The sequence below is a fragment of the Castor canadensis genome, chromosome 1, assembly GCF_047511655.1.
Source record: "Castor canadensis chromosome 1, mCasCan1.hap1v2, whole genome shotgun sequence".
Classification (NCBI taxonomy): domain Eukaryota; kingdom Metazoa; phylum Chordata; class Mammalia; order Rodentia; family Castoridae; genus Castor; species Castor canadensis.
The window spans coordinates 165,238,174-165,256,333 of NC_133386.1; the positions used below are offsets into that span (position 1 = coordinate 165,238,174).

Genomic DNA, 18,160 nt, shown 5'->3' on the forward strand with positions numbered 1-18,160 from the left:
TCAATTCCACAAACTTCCACTTGGGAAATCAAACAGAACTTCCCATAATATTGTTGCCATAAAATAAGGAAAAAAAGAATAATTTCACAAAATTTTTCTCTCATTTCCATTTCTTGCTTTCTGGTTCTATACATGATGACTATACTTTAAAACTAAACAAACCAAAACATGTCTTTGCTAACCCTGCACATAAACCTTTCATTTATTCACAGGATAATGTCTGGTAGCCTAAACCTATACTACAAAACTAGGATTACATGTGATTGCCTTACAAAAACACTTCTGACCAATATTGAAATTTTTGGTATTTTATACTAGAAGTACTTTTTTAAGAGTCTAGTTCTATTTCCAAAGTGGGCATAATTTTTCACTTAAAATAAGTAATAAATGTTAAGTTGTAAAATTGGGACCACCAGAGAACAGTTTAGTACCATTTATTTAGTCATGAACACCAACTGCAGACAAATGCTGCACACCACTGCTCTAATGAAGAACACCCACCAGTCATCACTTAAGAACTCAGGCCTAAGTCACTATGTCAAAGGTATAAATTATGGTCCAAAGACAGCTCCAGGCACTGCTGGGCTTGGAATTGCTTACAGAGCAACCATGTTGTTCCAAACTAAATGTTTAAGAGGCTAAAGGGCAGTGGAGGCAATTATTGGAAGGAAATTTCTCACTAGGCCAGAAAGGAATAATTAAGTCTTTGCATGCTAAATCACATCACTGGGGTTAACAATGAAGTAATCAAGTGTAAATGGTGACAAAGCCCATCTATAGGACTCATGAAAGGAAATTAAAGTTGTGGGTAATCTAGACTATTGTTGCTTAAATACCACAAAAATTAGTCCCTAAAACTTCATTCATTCATCCTGTCTTTATACAAATGTGAGTGCTTTTTGTGGGAGGTAAGAAATTGGTTAATCTAGCAATTAAGGCAAATATACTGAATCATCAGAAGTAAAACACCACTCAGCTACTTATTCACAGGCAGAGATCCAACATCATTCTCCATCCTAAAACTGTACTGAGTATTCAGCAATGGAATACCTCCATAAGAGGAGATGACGTTCCACTCAAAGATATGACCAAAACCATTTAAATTACAATGCATACTTTAGATATTGCACTTTCTTTGCTTTAGAACATAGAATAGAATTCACACACACACAGCTGGTGGGGAGGGATGTGGGCAGGAAGATGGGCAAAAAAGAATGATACCACTCACACAATCTTCCAACAACTGCTCAATAAAAAATTAAAACCGGTTATGAGCTGGGTGCTGGTAGCTCACGCCTGTAATCCTAGCTACTCAGGAGGCAGAGATCAGGAGAATCATGGTTCAAAGCCAGCCCAGGGAAATAGCTCACAAGACCCTATCTAGAAAAATCCTTCACAAAAATGGCTGGTGGAGCAGCTCAAGGTTATGGCCCTGAGTTCAAGCCCCAGTACAGAAAAAACAAAAAAAAACTGGTTATGCTCTCAGGGGACAAAATAAAGTTGACCCTGAAAGTCAAAAGAGTCAGACAATTTTGGCTCTGCAATCACAGGTTGTTGTCTCACCTCAGACACTCAAGTTTCTTTACCTTATTTAAAAGGTAAGATCAAAGGGAGTAAATCTAACTAAGATCTATTATAAGCACGTATGTAAATATCACAATATATCCTCTGTACAACTATTATATGATAATGAAATCATTAAAAAAAGAAAATAATAATAAAAGGTAAGATCAAGATTAAGACTTCTTGGGACTCCACACTGATCATGTTTGTTATTATTATTGTTTGAAAATATTTAAAACTTACCAGAGATTACAAAAATAGTACAGTGAGTTTCTGTACACTCTTCACCCAGCTTTTCCCAATGGTAACATCTTACATAACGATAATACATTAGCCAAACTAAGAAATTTACTTTGGTAGAACATACAGGCTCTGCCTAGAGTTCATCACTTTTACACATGCTTGTTTCTGAAAGCACATGTACAGATTCATGTACCACCACTAAAACCATTATAAAGAACTTCTCAATGACCAAAGAAATTCTCTCCTGCCACCCAACAGAGTGACACCATCTTCCCACCGATAACCTTATCCACCACTGATCTGGTCTCCATCAATGTAATTTTGTCATTTCTAGAGTTTATACCTAGAATCAGATAGCATATAGTTTCCAGACTGGATTTTATCACTCACCACAATCCTCTTGAGATCTATCTACACAGCTGCATTATCAATAGGTTGATTATTCCTTTAATGCTATCTAGTATTCCACTGCATTAATATACCAGTTTATCATGTTATACTGATTTTTATTGTTTTGATTAAATTGTTACTAGGGGGTTGAGAAGAAATTTTTTAAATCTTGTTTTTCCATTGCTTAAGATGGATTCATGTCCCTATAGATATTGACTGTTTACCTTCACTTCCTTCAAGCCCTCTTTGACTGCCCTAAATCACAAACTCCATCATCCTGAATGATTTTTCTCGATGGTATTTAGCACTCCCTGACCATGTATACTTACTATACTATTTTTTTTAATTGTCTATCGTCACCTCCACCTATTCTTCCCAGGTAAATTACACAAAAGCAGGTTTATTAGATAGCATCTAATTCTGTGTTTCCAGTATATATACATATATTTAGCAAATTAATTTTTAAAGTGCAGACTTACTATTCTAAGTCACTCTTATTTTAAAATTTAGAGACTATTGACTTTGTGAGCCATTATATAAATAGTTTTAGTTCTCAAAAAATAGCTTAAGTGGATAAAATTATTTGCATTAAATCTTTATATTCACTTCCACAAATGAACTCCTGACTACATCTTCAACAAAATATTGGGCCCATGGAAGACTGGGAACAAGACGAGAAACACAAGAAAATTTACCATCTGATAGGCACACACCACATGCAACACTAGCATAAAAGTCTTATTGAATGTTAAAGATTACATAGTCAAAAAAAAAAAAAAAAGACCATCATTTCTGATAATGTTCTTCCTTCTGCTTTTTATTTTCAACATATCCTGTAGGGTTACGAATGGTTTTAGGCCAGTCACACAACTAGGATTTCTAGTAACAAGGATTTCTCCCTGAAGAAATGGAGAATTGAGCCATAGCAACTATTTTTTTACCAATTATTAATAGTACACTGAGAAGGGAGGAAGGTCTGAAAAATATCAACAAAATTTGGTGTTATTTATATAATTTAAAGGTTTAGTAAATAAGAAATAGCTATCAACTCTACAAACATGTCAGCATAAACATATGCCCTTGGGGCACATGGACTTTTTATTTTCCCCACAGAATGACACTGAGTCTCTTTGACAGATCCCTTGCAGAAGATGGTCTTTTAGATCCCTACCTAATCTACATTCTAAGATGAGGATACATCAAGCAGAGGAGCAAACAGACCTAACCTCTCCAAAACTATTTTCCTATCTATAAAATGAGCAGTTCCCAATATCTAAGATATATTAGATAAGTGAAGACCTATACAGGAAGAGCACTGAGGGATTCTGTTATATAACTCACTCAACCAAATAACTGTGGTCTAAAAACCCAAGATGCAACATTCCTTCTACAAAATCTCCCTTCTTACCTGTAGGAATATCCCTCACACCCCACTCCCAATAAGGTATCTCCATTTCTAAAATGGGAGAAAATAACAACATGTGTGTGAGAGGAATTTTGGGAGGATTAAATAAATACCACATGTAAAGCACTTCACTTAGTGCTTGGCACTCAAAAGCATTATTATCAGCATCTAGATTAATAAGAAGATGATGGTGATGATTTATCTGAAAGAAAGGCAAGACAGACCATAAAGTTCTTCATGACTAAAAATGGAACATAAATGAAATGAAAAAGCAAAAGCTTCCAAGAGAAGATAACTTTTAGAATCACCAAGCAAATGACTCTCCAGCATGGAGCTGGTATTACCAGTACACTAAAATTGTGGCTACAGATTCAATCATGAATAGCCCTACTGCTAAAGGAAAAAAAATGCACAGATCCAAATAGGAGCTCATGAAGTCTGTAAAATATTAACAGCTTAATAAACATCAGCTCACACTATAAACAAACACAGTGTTCAAGTCAACTAAAGAGTACCAACTAAATTAATACCAAGTTGACTAAATGAAATGCCTTGGGGGAAAAAAAGCTCATGGGTGATTCACTTTTATGCTGACTTCCCTATAAAAACATCTTCAACAGGAGAGGCAGGAAATTCCAGTGAGTGAAAAGAGGCAGCTATATGGAAACCATCATACTGCACACTGGCTTTTTAATCTTCTTCAAGGTTTTGGTTTTAAGAAGCACATTCATAAATTTGCTCAAGAAACAGAAAAGCAAGTCCACTAGCAGATCTAATAATCACATACCCCATAAGAAAATTCCATGAAAGAAAGAAAAAGTGAGTCAAAAAGTATATGATACTATTAAATGATGTGAAGTCTTTTTGTTGTTGTTCAGTTAAAAAGTATTTTTTTAATTTTTTCTTTTAATTTTTTATTAGTGTATGTTAAATGTACAAAATAATGGGTTTCATTGTGACATTTTCATATGTAACATACTTTGATCACACTCACCCCATCCTACTCAATTTCTCTCCTTTATTCCCTCTCTAATGTGAAGGCTTTTAAATGAAGAGAAACAAAAGGCAGAGGGGGAAAAGGCAGAGAGATGGAAACTTTTTAAAAAATCTGCTATGAATAAAAGACAACTTCATTTTACAGCACTATGTTGGTTACTCCTACCTAAATAAAGTCGTATCTCTCACAGAATGTACATATGTAAATGTACGTATGATTTGGGGTATGCTTTATTTTCAGATCTGATTTTTTTTCTTTTCCTGTAATAGCCTACAGATTCCACTGTTTTGTTTATTTCATCTTTTCCTCTTCTGATTAACTGTCAAACATCCAAGCAAACTACAGGAAGGACAAACTTAAATACAGAACACCTGAGCTTCAAGACAAACTACCACCCACTAACTTTGGGATGTATGAACAAGTTACCTAATCCTTTCAAATCTCAGTTTGCTCAACTATAAAATGGAAACCACACCACAGACCTAGAATAGTTATTGTAGAAATTATACTTTATATACAGAACATGCCTTATAAATAAAGGAGATGCACTAATTCCTCACCAAATCTTCATTTTTTTAAATCAGACTTTCCAAACACAGATACTCCTAATAATTCAAGGATTTTTCACTGTAAGCAAAACATTTCACATTGGATCATTTCTACAGGAAATTCTAGGAATGTCATATTAACTGCTAGGAATCAAAAAAGAAGCTAAGAAGTCTACTCTTTCAAATGTATGGACTTCTCTATGACAAATCAGTTTTGGACAGGTTTTGCTAATATTAGATACTATGACAGCGATATATTGCGGCTGCAAGTAATTAGTGACACCAAATCTCACTACAGTTCTAAGACATTAAAATTAAGACCAACATATTTTCTTATAAACATATACTACTTACTGCATGATTCAAGATCATGATTTTTATGCAAGAAAAATAAAAAACTATGCTCATATAAAAACCTCTATGAATATTTATAGTGACATTACTTATAATTGTCCATAACTGGAAACAAGGTAAATGTCCCATTACTGGGTAATGGCTAAATAAATTGTTGTATATCCATGTAGTGAAAGACTTGAGCAATCAAAGTGAATACTGTATACTGACATATGCAATACTATGGTGGAACCTCAAATGCAGTATTATGAGTGAAAGAAAAGACTACAGCCTGTTTTATTCAAATTTACATGACTTCTTGGTAAAGGGAAAACTATACAAAGTAAGAAATTCAAGGTAGAAAACAATTCAGCAGTTGAGGGGGACTCCAGGAGGTGAGACAGGTTAACTGCAAAAGTGCACAAGGAAATTTGGACGAGTAATAGAAACATCCTAAATCTTGACAGTGGCAGTGGTTGTTTTAGACTATATACAGGTCTCAACTCACAGAACTGTACACAAAAAGTTAGGTGAGTTTCAACATAGGAAGAGTTCAGTTTTCCCTATGGATTCATAGTTAGGAAAGTTCATTTCAGCACAGAAGATGGAACAATCAAGGTTAAACCATTTATTTAAGGATAAAAACATGGAGGCACAAAAAAAAAAATGGGGGATAACCTCCAGAAAATTTGTTTGTGAAGAAGTATAAAATAGAAACTTTTTTAATTTTAGCATTCCAAGAACCAACAAATATAAAGAAAAACTATTATCATCAAGAACTACAAAATGTGCCTAGCAAGCTTGAGGTTCTGAGTTCAATCCCTAGCACTGCCAAAAAAAAGAACAAAAGGAATGCAAAAGCCAGCAATTTCTATCAGCACGTTATTATTCAGTAATGATACTAAGAACCATCAGAAATACCTTTTGCATAAGATGGGTATGAACATTTAAATATTTAAATATCTGGTTCTATCTAGTATTAAATAATCAATAGGGGACCACTTCCTTTAAATAAATTATTAACTCCTGTCAGAGACAGCCCACATATCTGGGAAACAATGAAACTAGAAACTCAGGCTGGGACTACCTAGGGTTAGAAAAGACCTTGATGAAATGGATATCATTATTTCTTCTGCCAAAGTCATGTATCTTCTCATCTTTGGGTGTTAAGGGTTTTTGTTGTTTTCTCCTTACATTACCTTAGCTGGGGCGGTGCCACAGGGAAATCCTTTAGCACAGAATAAGACCTGAGAAGGTCAGAAATTAACTTACCCTTCTTGTTTATCTCTTGCCACACCTGTCAACAAGCCTTCACACTATAGATTGAGGTGGCACTGAGCAAAGTCCTCAATACCAGTAGAAGCCTAGCACTATGCAAAAGAAACCTTCAAAGGCTAAGGCAACAGTGTTTGGCTACCATGAGAATGGTCAATTGATCTCTTTCTGTGGACAGACAAGAAGATAAACACAAAGGCAGACAGTTCTTCAGGCATGTTCTACTAGGAATCAAACATCTGCATTCCCAGTACACACCACATATGAAATATGGAGGAAAAGCACCGGAGTGCTCATGCACACACATACACACACAAATTTCCCTCTGCTGAAATACAGGATTAAGTAGGAAACCCCACCATGGAAGCAGACCACACAACTGATATTGGAAACTGACTTATCCAAAACACAGGATTTCCTTTCCACAGCAAGCAATGGGACTTTGGAAAGCAGTTTGATTGCTAGCAGCAGAGCCTGTGGTTAGTGCACAAATTTGCCAGCCTACCATGAAGTATGAACCTTCTGCTGCATGCCCTCACAGACCCAGACTTTGTTTGTAAAGGACAGGAATGAAATATTCCATATGTTTTCTTTGTCAGTGACATGGCTATTGAAAGCAAGGCCTCGGTAGTCTCCCTGCTGAGGGACTGGGTCAAGCCATTTATGTGTAACCAGGCAGATGTCAAGATGGTAATGGGAAAAACATCTGAAACTTTTTTTTTTTTAAAGAAAAAGATCCAGGGTAGAAAATGCACAATTGTATTTGAACCACTCAGCCAGTCTAAATAGGCTGTGAGCAGTACTGCCACTGTGAGTTGCTTGCTCTGGCTTTGTAAGTCATTTTAAAGCAGGTCTGAAACAAGACTCTTTTTTTAATTGCCGAAAGATTTAACTCTGTTTATTAACAGAATTGCCAGAGACTATGGTTGCGTCTCTGTAGTAGAGGATGTATTTAGTATGCACAAGTCCCTGGGTTCAATTCCCAGCACAAGATAAGAAATAAAACTTTTTAGAAATACAACAGATTTTAAAGAAAGGATATTAGTTCTAAAATTACTTTTAAGAGAATAAGCTTTTCTTTATCGACATAAGCATTAGTATTAAACGTAAATACATATATATAGCAATTTGGAAAATACCACTTTCAAAATATTTATAAGAAAAATGGTCTCATCTGAATATTTCTAGAAACAAAATGATACAGAAAAATAAAAATGCTGCTATATTGTTAATCCTGAATGAATCTTATCCATCCCCAACATGGAATGAGGGAAAGCAATCTGAGAAACTAATTGACATGAGAAGTCCCAAACAGTTTCCATTGTTTAATGGAAATCACCAGTGTTGCAAACTCTGGCTACAATGAGCAAGGTCACACACTGTTTGTGCTAAAGAGAAACACTGTGTTCCTCTATTAGGATGGCACTTTGCTACTCAATCAGCCTTCCCAGGAAAGCAGAACCAAGTTCCAGAGATGGAGCAAAAAACATCTGATTTCTCCTGAGCTCTCTCCGAACAGAAAAACCATACCTCTTTACTATCAGACTTTCTGATTGGAAGTCAAGTAGCATCACCTGGAAGAAGGTAGCTTTATAAAAACATGTACTAATGTTTCTCCACCGGAATCTTTATGGGTTTCTGAATGAAACATATGCCAGTAGCCTTTTTCCACTAGTACAGAAGTTCACCTGTGAAGTCTAAAATAGGCTTTGAACTTGATATACATTCAAAGAACCAAAGAATAGGGCGCAGAATTTTACATCACAAATCAGTAATACACACATGCAACTGCTTAGTTACTCCTTAAAGAAATGACATAAACTGGGTCCTGGCTCCGTGTCAAAAAGGTCATGTTGAAGAGAAGGTGTGATGATTGGACTTGCCTAAGCTCTAGAATCCTTCTTGAACTTGAGAGGCCTTGATTCCTTGTGCTACATTCTCAAAAAATAAAAAACAATCATTTTTAAAAGTCTATTCTTAAAATATCCCTATAAAAAAATCTATGGAGTCTTAGTGACATACAAAGCTGGATACGTGACAATGATTTCAGAATGAGAAGTGAAGGCCAGCAAGAAAAATTTCTCTCTGTAAGAAAATGCTAAGATTCAGATTGGAAGCGTGGCTCAAGTGGTTGAGTTCTTGTCTAGCAAGTGCAAGGCTCTGAGTTCAAAACCTAGTACCAGAAAAAAAAAATACTAAGATCAAATGAGATGAACTAACAAAAATAGTATAGAAGAATAAAAACTGGAATTATGATAAAATGCTTTATTTAAGATAATAAACCCTTTATTATATATTATATTTATTATAATATATTTATAAATATATTTATTATATATTATAAGATAATAAAATAATGTGTAATTTTACAAATATGATACTAAAATTTGAATACACCCCTCTTATGAGCTCAGATCGAATTATAAGGGAATTCTGTGACTATTTCAATTTATGTGAGATAGGACTTAAAGAAAACCCAAAGGGCAATTATGACATTTAGAAAATGCAGATACTGGGAGATTAATTTAGCACCTAAAACAAAAGGGAGAAGAATACATGAACAGTCTGTAGGAATTTTAAGAAACCTGAAGGACCATAGTTGACATTATTTGTTTTCTCTCCCCTCAAGTACTGAATAGAGGCTAACAGATCTGAGAATTGAGTTATTCCAGAGACAAACCTCTCTCATTCTCTGGAGAATTCTCCTGCAAGAAAGCAGCTCTCAGCAGGTTTGCACACATGGAAAGGGTGGCAATCTAGAACCAAATGGTAGCTTAGGGCCTCCATTCTCCTGAAAATACCTGGTGGGCCAACCCCTTCATGAATTATCCATATAGTTTCTTCAAGGGTTTCCACACAGGAAGCATATTTCATAGATAAATGGGGAAAACCCTGAAGTGTTAATTAATGTCACAGTCCAATCCCTTGAGTTTTAGAAAAGAGCCTACCAATATGCAAGCCCACATGAAATTCTGCACATTCAAAACCGAACAGGGGGCTGAGGGTGTGATAGAGCAGCTTGAGGCCCTGAGTTCAAACCCCAGTACCATCAAAAAATCCCACAAAAAATGGAGAGTTGGAATTCATCTGCCTTCGTGTGGAAACAGCTCTAATCAAGCTCTTTAGGGAAGACTGGTTTGGGTTTTTTGGTTGGTTGGTTGGCTTGGGAGGGGGGTGGGGGGGGTCAGTACCAGGGTTTAAACTTAGGCTTGCTAGGCAAGTTAAGCAGGTGCTCTACCACTTGTTAGGTATTAGAGTCTTTCCAACTATTTGCCCAGGTCCAGGGTTAGCCTTGGACTATGATCCTCCTGATCTTTGCCTCCAGAATAGCTAGCATTACAGGCGGATTTAGGGGAGTTTTGAGGTAATCACTCATACTAAATTAGTCTGCTCATATACATAAGGGAGCCAGTGCCTAAGAGGAATAGAGATGAGACCTGAAGCAATCCTACCACATTCCTCAGATTTGCCTAGCACCACTCCAAGCTAAAGGAGCCATCTCCCAGCCAAATTCATGTCTCTCTTCTGTGGTTCCCAAATATAAGGTAATGGGAAGAATATAACCACTAATTATTCTGGATAGTGAGTTCTACATTCTGATTCAAATACAGTATCAAAAGTATTTTGTTGTCAGGGTGCGATGAGATTTTCAAACTTTCAATGTTCATTTTTATTTTTAAAACTCAGTTTACAAAATAGCTACATTCCCCTGGTGTAAAAATAAACCCAGTACTTGAGAGGCTAAGGCAGGATCATCACAAGTTCAAGGCCAGCCCAGTATACACAGCAAGAGTCTGTAAAAAGAAAGGAGAAAGAGGAGAGGGGAGGGGAGGGGAGGAAGAGAGAAGAGGAGAGAAGAAAAGAAGGCAGCAACAAGCTAAGGGGGCTTATAAGCCCTTGACTCATCTTGAGTCAGAGTACTTAAGTACAAATTAAATATAAAGAGTAAACAGTCACTAAATGTCCTGTAGTATATTGAATAACACATGTTTTCTCACTAGCAGACAACAGTCTGGCCTGAGATCTAAACATATACCCAGCTGCCTCCCAAAATATCTATGGTTCACATTTCCTTACAAGGATATTCTTATATTCCATGGGACAACATGTTACCACAGGGACATGGTTCAATGCTTTACCAATAAAAACTTTCAGTACAGAAAGCTAAGAAATGTGTTTTTTTAAAAAATGTAATGCTCATTTCTTAGGCCTAAACAATTGAAGGGCAATTCCTAAATCTCAACCACTTGCATCTAAAGTAAGAGATAAATACTGCTAAATATTGTGGTGGAGAGGGGAGGACCTGGCTATTGTGTATGTGTATGTTTTTTTTGTTGCTATTTGACAACTGAAAGATGTCATGGCAGAAAAGCAACCCAAACACTTGGTTTTATTTGCCTGGACCTAGCACAGAATACTTTAGGTCACTTTTAAAAATCTTGCTAAAAACAACCCAGTCATAGACAAAGTTTAATAACAAATATTTCTGTGTGTGGATGAATCCAGAATATAACACTACCCAGTGTATTGTGCTATTTAAAAGGAGTATCAATGACAAACTTGCTAAAGTCTTAAGAAAGCTGAGAAGTTATTAAGCCTACATGAACTAGAAAATTGTGATCTGTTCCATGCTAAGACTGATTTCTGGACTCAATTTATTAACTTTCCTAATTTTAGACAATAAAGCTGACACCTGGCATACAGTTTGACCATCAGGTGCTTAAAGGCACAAAAGAGATGTCAAGAAGGCAGACAAATTAGACATTGTGTAAGAGTACTGACTTACTAAGTGCCCTAATTTTTTTTTTCTAACTGACAGGACTTAAAATTAGAGCATTTTATCATCTTCAATCACACTTAGAAAGGAAGGAAGGAAAGAAAGAAAGGAAGAAAAAATAAAGGAAGGAAAAGAAAGAAAAACAAGCATGGTACACTAAACAGAGTATGGAAAAATTATCTATATTCTTTTATACACTGGAAAGTAAGCTTTGGCAATTGCCAAAAAATGGCTATACAGGACAGTTAAAGAGCAAATTGAATAATATATTTCTAAACCTGAGATCTTGAGATCCACTTTTACAAATTGAAAGAGCAAAGCTGTCATAAAGACTACTCTACTTGGGGAAAGTAGTACACATCTTTAATCTCCGCACTCAGGATATAGACGCAGGCAGGAGGACTGAGTATTCAAGACCAGTCCCAACTACAAAGTGAGGCACTGCCTTAATAAAAAAAAAAAGACTTTGATTGGTTACATTTCTCAGGGCTAAAGATACATTTGGCAGTGTTTTAACTTTTCACCCAGGTATAGAAACAAATACTATGCTTTTATGGAAGCTATATTTTTTTATAAACACAAAAAAGTGAAATCAGAAAGATTTCAATGAATCAATAAATGATTCTCATAATTTTACTTAATACTCCCCACACATTCACAGAAACTCAAAGCAAAGAGACATTAGCAACCATCTAAGCCAATATCTATTAATTATTGATAAGAAAAATGAAAATAATAGAATAGATACAGCCACGGAGACCAGAAACTAAAACCCAAACTTGCAGGCTATCAGTACTCTCCACTATAAAGATGACTAAAATAAGAATATAAGAGACAGACAGACTGACAGAGACAGAGGCCGAGAAAATGCCTAAACTTGCCTGCATCCACCTACTAACACAGATCTTTGATCTCTCCTGAGAGATTAAGTTGTCAAATATTACCTTACAATTCTAACGTTAAGAGCCAAGTGCCTGGACATTATATACTTGTGACACCATCACTGGCTCAAGTATCATTGGCTACTTAAAGCCTTGAAGAGCATGGAACAAACAAATTCCTGGTTTGAGTTCTAAGTACCACTCCAACTCCTTCCAGCAAGGTGTTGCTTTCTGAGACATGAGTTCCCCATTGGATAGAAATACTCCAGTTCAACTGGAGCAGTCTACTGGGTAAATGAGAGATCCCATGATTTATACACCCAAACTTTGCTTAATACGAGAGAGAAGCCTTCCGAACTACATAAAAGTAAAACAAATCTTGTGTGGGAGTTTAGCTTAGTGGAGCAGCACTTGCCTAGCATGCAAGGTCCTGAGGCCCTGAGCTCACTGTAAATAAATACATGAATAAATAAATAAATAAATAAATGCATGTTACAACCAAATAGAAAATTCTCGTCAGTAAGAGTTCTTGTCATCTTTATTTTACAGATGAGAAAGCTAAATCCCTGAAAGGATGGGCACATGACTCACTCAAGGTTACTCCTGTAAATTATTGACAGATCTGGAACTCGGTTCCTTCTATTCCCCCCACACCCATGCTCTTCTCTCTTCTATTTAAAGAGAAACCAACCACATGTAAAATCAAAGGTAAAAAATAAAAATAAAGAGAACCTATTGGTTTGTAAAATAAGGATCTATACTGAAAGATATTATGTTCTTCTTGCTTTCAAGTTCACTTGTACATACAATTAATATATCTCTAGAAAGAGAAAATACACTAAACTAATTCTAAATGACAATTCAGAAATCAAAAGCTATCAACACTCCACCATCAATGAGTTACAAACATTTAGCCATTGATTACTGACCTTACCTGCCAGGGAATACACTGTAGACACTGGAAGGTAATGTAAGAAAATACCTTCAAATGATACCAGTAAAAGAATGAAGGTTTTTGGAGTACTAAAAATACACACCTTGGAGAAAAATCCTAGATGATGTCTCCAAAAGGAGAAGAAAAAGCAACAGATTCTTTAAAAACATTTTCAACCCCTTCAGGTAACCACCACTTCCATACTGAAAGGTTTATAACTAGCTCATGTACAGGAGACACACACTAAAGGCTTGAGTGATTATGACTAATTATGTGGAAGTGAGGACATTGAGTAACTTTCTGTACGGTATCCAAATTACTGAAACAGAGTGATTTTATTTTCCAAGTGTTAAGCCATACCCACAGGAAACAAGCAGGGCTATTCTACCCTAGCAAAGCCCTCAGCTACTCATACATTCTGCAACAAGTCTCCATGGCAAATTTCCTAATACACACTTCTAAACACAAAGAAGAACTCCTCCAAGTGAATGGTAGTAAACAAGCTTGTACTTAGTCAAGTAGGATCTTTTCATGAAAGGAGCCTAACATTATAGTTACTTCGCCCTCCTAAAACTGTGAAAATTATAAACCCATAGAACTTCTAGAATCAAGAAATAGCCTTAGAGATAATGTAGGGAATCCTATTGCTTCATTTTTCAGATAAAAATATTGTCATAAACCAAAAACAAATACCAAGTAGAAAGACTTGCCCAAGGCCACACAATTACTTAGTGGTGAGGTGAGGACTATCATCAAGAGTTTGAATCTATCATTTTTTTTTTTTAGGAAGCCAAAGAAAGAGCCTCAAAATTACGTGCCCAACATAATCTATCTAAGATGTAAAAATTCATGTTCCAGGTTCGTGTCTATGGTTCTCAAACCATATAGCAGTAACACATAAACCAGAGGACATAAATTACACAAACCCCTACCCACCACATGACTTCATTTGTTTCTCCTCTAATCTTGGAATGCAGGTGATTAAGAGTGACTTTATTCCCACTAACTCAGGACTATCCCTGAATCCTTTTAAATTTTAAATTCTTGGGAATTTTATTATTAGTAAGATCACTTCCTTCAACATGCCTCAGGGTGAATTATGACATAGGATTCAAAACAGTTGTTCAGAAACACAATCACTATAGGTGCAGCAAGTAGTGTTGAAGGCAGGTATCCCACCAGCCAAGATACCAAGGATTACATCTGCCTCAGTCCCCAGACTCAGGTAAGGCAGCTTTCAGCAGGAAGTAGACAGTTTGAACAAGTTTAAACGAGCCTGAAGTAGAAAGAAGCAGGTATCCTCTCTCTGGGGCCTTCTCAAATTTGGATAAAAGACTAAATGCTAAGAAAGCTGCATTTGACAACCTCCTGTGGGAATGGTGTCTGAATTCTAGGCTCCAATTCTGCTCTTCAGTGTTGCATTACGCCCTTGTTTATTCTCTCTGACATTTCCAAGTGCCTCCTATGTACCAGGCTCTGTGGAGTCTGAACTGAGTGAAATAAAATCCCTATTCTCTGTCAGTCCTGTGGTCTCCCAAGTGGAACAAACACACCTGGGTACTTTTCTAGTACTATCACTAGAAAAGTCATTGAGGAATTATAAGAAAATAAAGAACTCATTTTTAACTTCTATTTTCATGTGATTTTACATATAATATGATCCAGAAATGAAGAGTAGATGAACAAAAGCTTAGGGACAACAGACCTATGTGGGTCTCTTTCCAAGTACATCCAGTCAGCTGCCCATCACAGCATTAGCAAGTCAGTTACACACATCCCAAAACTGTGACAGGGCAGCAGACTGGATGTAGCTGGAAAAAGACCCAGATGATTCCAACATATCCTGTAAGGTAGACTGGAGTGAGAAGATCTGTAGCATCTGCCCCTCCTCCCACAAGGCTCTTCAGAATCAGCTGGCTTTCTTATGAGTAAAATGCAAATATACTGCCTTTGAAAACCCTTTATATAAAGTGGTCATATACTTTTGAAGGTGAATTAAGGAGTATTAGAGTGAAATAAAGAGTTGTCACAATGTATAGCCAATTTACCTATAGGCCACAAAGAAAACACAACACTTTGCTCACCCCTGCAGCACAGAAAGTACTATTTTTCTGTTTCCCAAGCCATGAACAGTAACTTTCCTGAGGCTCAAAGTTGAAGATACAGCATTTCACTGCCTCCAGGGAGATGTACAGGATGCCTGATGCTTTCTACAGAGGAAAATACTGTCATAAAAATGTGACATTTCTTTCTGGTTTTAGGTACCAACAGAAAAACGAGCTTTTTTGCTTTTTGGGGCAAGTCTACTCATTAAAATTTGAGGACTCTGCTAAACAAGACCTTTACAATCAGTCTAAGTAGTTAAATCATATATTTCTATTAATGGCAGAGCCTTTTCAGAGGTTCAGGTAAAGTCATCTTCTCTTTTTACCTAAATTCTCTAAAAGTTTCTCAAGAATTTGGGGAAAAGAAAAAATAGCTCCTCTAACCAGGTCTTGTATTCCTCACTTCTCCCCACTCCTGCTTAAAGTTTGCCACTTAAACAAAATGCTCCATAATGCAGTTACCTTTTTTGGTGAAAAGTTGATCTTCATCTTACTGAAGGAAAATGACTTCAAATATATGACTTACTTCTGAGACAGGGGCAAAAGCATACACAAGGAGGGGGACTTGGGTAGAAGAATGAAACAGGTTCCAAGGCAACAGGCCTCATTGCTCATTAACCCCCCAACAGGAGTGGGCCGGCACAACACCTTGTCACCACCCACCTGGAGATACAATTCCAGGCCTGCCTAACAAGGAGTTTCTTCACAGGGTCTGGTATTCCTTTAAAACAGTGTAAGTCTAAGAGGTCTCTTTTAGACGCAGTAAGGTAAAAGGAAATTCCCTTGACCCAAGGGCCTCTCAGACCCCTTCCTCTTTCAAACAGTTCTTTCACTGCTCCTGATGTAATCATTCAACTGGCCACACAACACAAGAAGGAAGGAGGGCACACAGGTAGTCCTGCATTCAATTACTCCATTCTTTCGCTATTGGTGGCATTGGCCAATACCACGTCCAACACCTATTTCACATTCCTCTTCCTTTCCAAGGGGAATGTTTAAAGATGTCAGGTCTCTTGAGAAGAGAGGTTCTGGAAGTCAGAACCTTTGAGCAACTCTCCCGACCTCAGAGAAAAGTTCTGTTGGTTAAGGTCTGCCCACCTTGCAGTCTGGGCTGAGCACATGCTCTGAAACTTTCTCTTCCAACATCCTCTATCTCAGGTCAGAATTACTTCTTTAAAAGGCCTTATTGACTAAGAAGAGCATTTGCACCAAGGCTGTAATTTCCTCCTCCTTCTCCCTTGTTTTCTGAGGATCCCCTGAATGCCCCAGAACCCCGTGTGTGTTGAGTGGATCTGGTCTGAGATGTCAGGTTGTACAGCCAGGATGGGGCCAAACTGGAAGGATGGGGCCTGGCTCAGGTACAGGTGTTTCTTCTCCCCGCGTGCTGGAACCTAGGGGGGCTCCAGGTGCTTCCCCATGAGCACGCCTCAGTCTATACTTGCAGGCCAAGTTCTCGGCGTGGCCAAACTTTCGCAGGTCGAGCAGGGGACCGCGTGAGAAAGAAGGTCGCGTGGAAAAAGCTGCCGGGGCAAGCGTTTCCAGATTCCTCCGTCTTTCTTGGCCCTAGGTATCACTTGGGGGAGCGTGCGGTGAGGGTCCCCGAAAAGTCTAGCAAAGAAAAACTCCTCGCGGCTCGGGCCCGGACTGGCAAAGTTTGGAGAGCCCGCAGCGCAGGAGAAGGTGCCAAGCACCCCCTCTTCCCCAGCCAGGTGCCCGGTGTACCCTAGGACACCAGGGCCCTGGGGGTGGGATCTAGCACCAGCTCCGCCCACGCAGCGCCCCCCCCCGCGGGTTCCCCATCCCCCCAATCCCCGCCACCCGGTACTCACAGCGCTTGGGTGAAGGCGCTGAGCCCCTCGGGCACGGCCGTCAACCCCTTCCCGGAGCAGTCCACCCGACGGTCACCGTCGCAGCTGCAGGGCGCAGCGCAGAGAGGCGGCGCCGCGCCGCTGGGCCCGGCCGAGCCGAGCAGCCCCAGGGCGAGGAAGCACAGCAGCCCCAGCGGGCCCGGCATTGCTGCGGCCGCCGCCCGCGCCGGCCTCCCCTCTGGCTCCCCGCGCCTCTGCTGCCCTCCGACGCCCCCCGTCGCCCCGGGACAGCCGGCCTGCGGGCTGGGGCGAGGGCTTGCTCCTGCGGCGATCCGCGTGGACCGATTCCTTCAGCAGCGCGCCGCAGCAGCGCAGGGACGCGGCGCTGGGGAGTTTCGCCCTTCCCGCTGCTCCATGGAAGCGCAGAGGCAGCCCCGCTCCTCCCGCAGCTCAGGCCAGCCCGCCCGGCCCGGCGCAGCTGCCGGGGCCGCGCTCTGCCATCGCACCCTCCTCCCTGTCCTCGGCCTCCAGCCGCAGCCGCTTTTCAAGGTTGCGGAGCGTAGCCTTCAGCCATGCCGGCCCCCTGGCCCCAGCCCCCGCCCCCGCCCCGGCTCTCGCACAAACACCCAGGCTCTTTCTAGCTCTCTCTCCGCGGCAGCTCAAGCTCTTCCCGTCCTTTTCCCTTCTAGGGTTGCACGCTCCGGTTCCCAAGCCCCCAGTCGCGGAGTTATGCAAATCACTTAGGTACATGCAAAACTAACCCTTCTCCCGCAGCGCCATTGGCCCGAGGAGGTCTTGAGCTTATTATTATGCAGGCAAGGAAGCCGCCATTGGCCAAGAGTGAGACCAGAGGGGCGTGTTTCTCGGGTGTGAGTGACAAGGTGGTGGTGGTGGTGGTGGT

The 18,160-nt window shown here is 39.2% G+C and overlaps 1 protein-coding gene across 2 annotated transcripts in view; it reads right to left on the minus strand.

Moving 5' to 3' along the window:
• The window catches only part of Lgr4 (leucine rich repeat containing G protein-coupled receptor 4), a 92,628-nt gene extending 74,764 nt beyond the window's left edge, over positions 1 to 17,864 (minus strand). The window contains exon 1 of one of the 2 annotated variants that reach the window (XM_020177312.2): positions 17,281 to 17,864. In XM_020177312.2, coding sequence (XP_020032901.2) covers positions 17,281 to 17,465 — 185 coding nt within the window. In that variant the 5' untranslated portion in view covers positions 17,466 to 17,864. Of the gene's footprint in view, positions 1 to 15,913; positions 17,199 to 17,280 lie in introns of those variants that run through there. The other variant, XM_074043167.1, reaches the window with a different exon arrangement.
• Between the last annotated feature and the right edge of the window lie 296 nt (positions 17,865 to 18,160).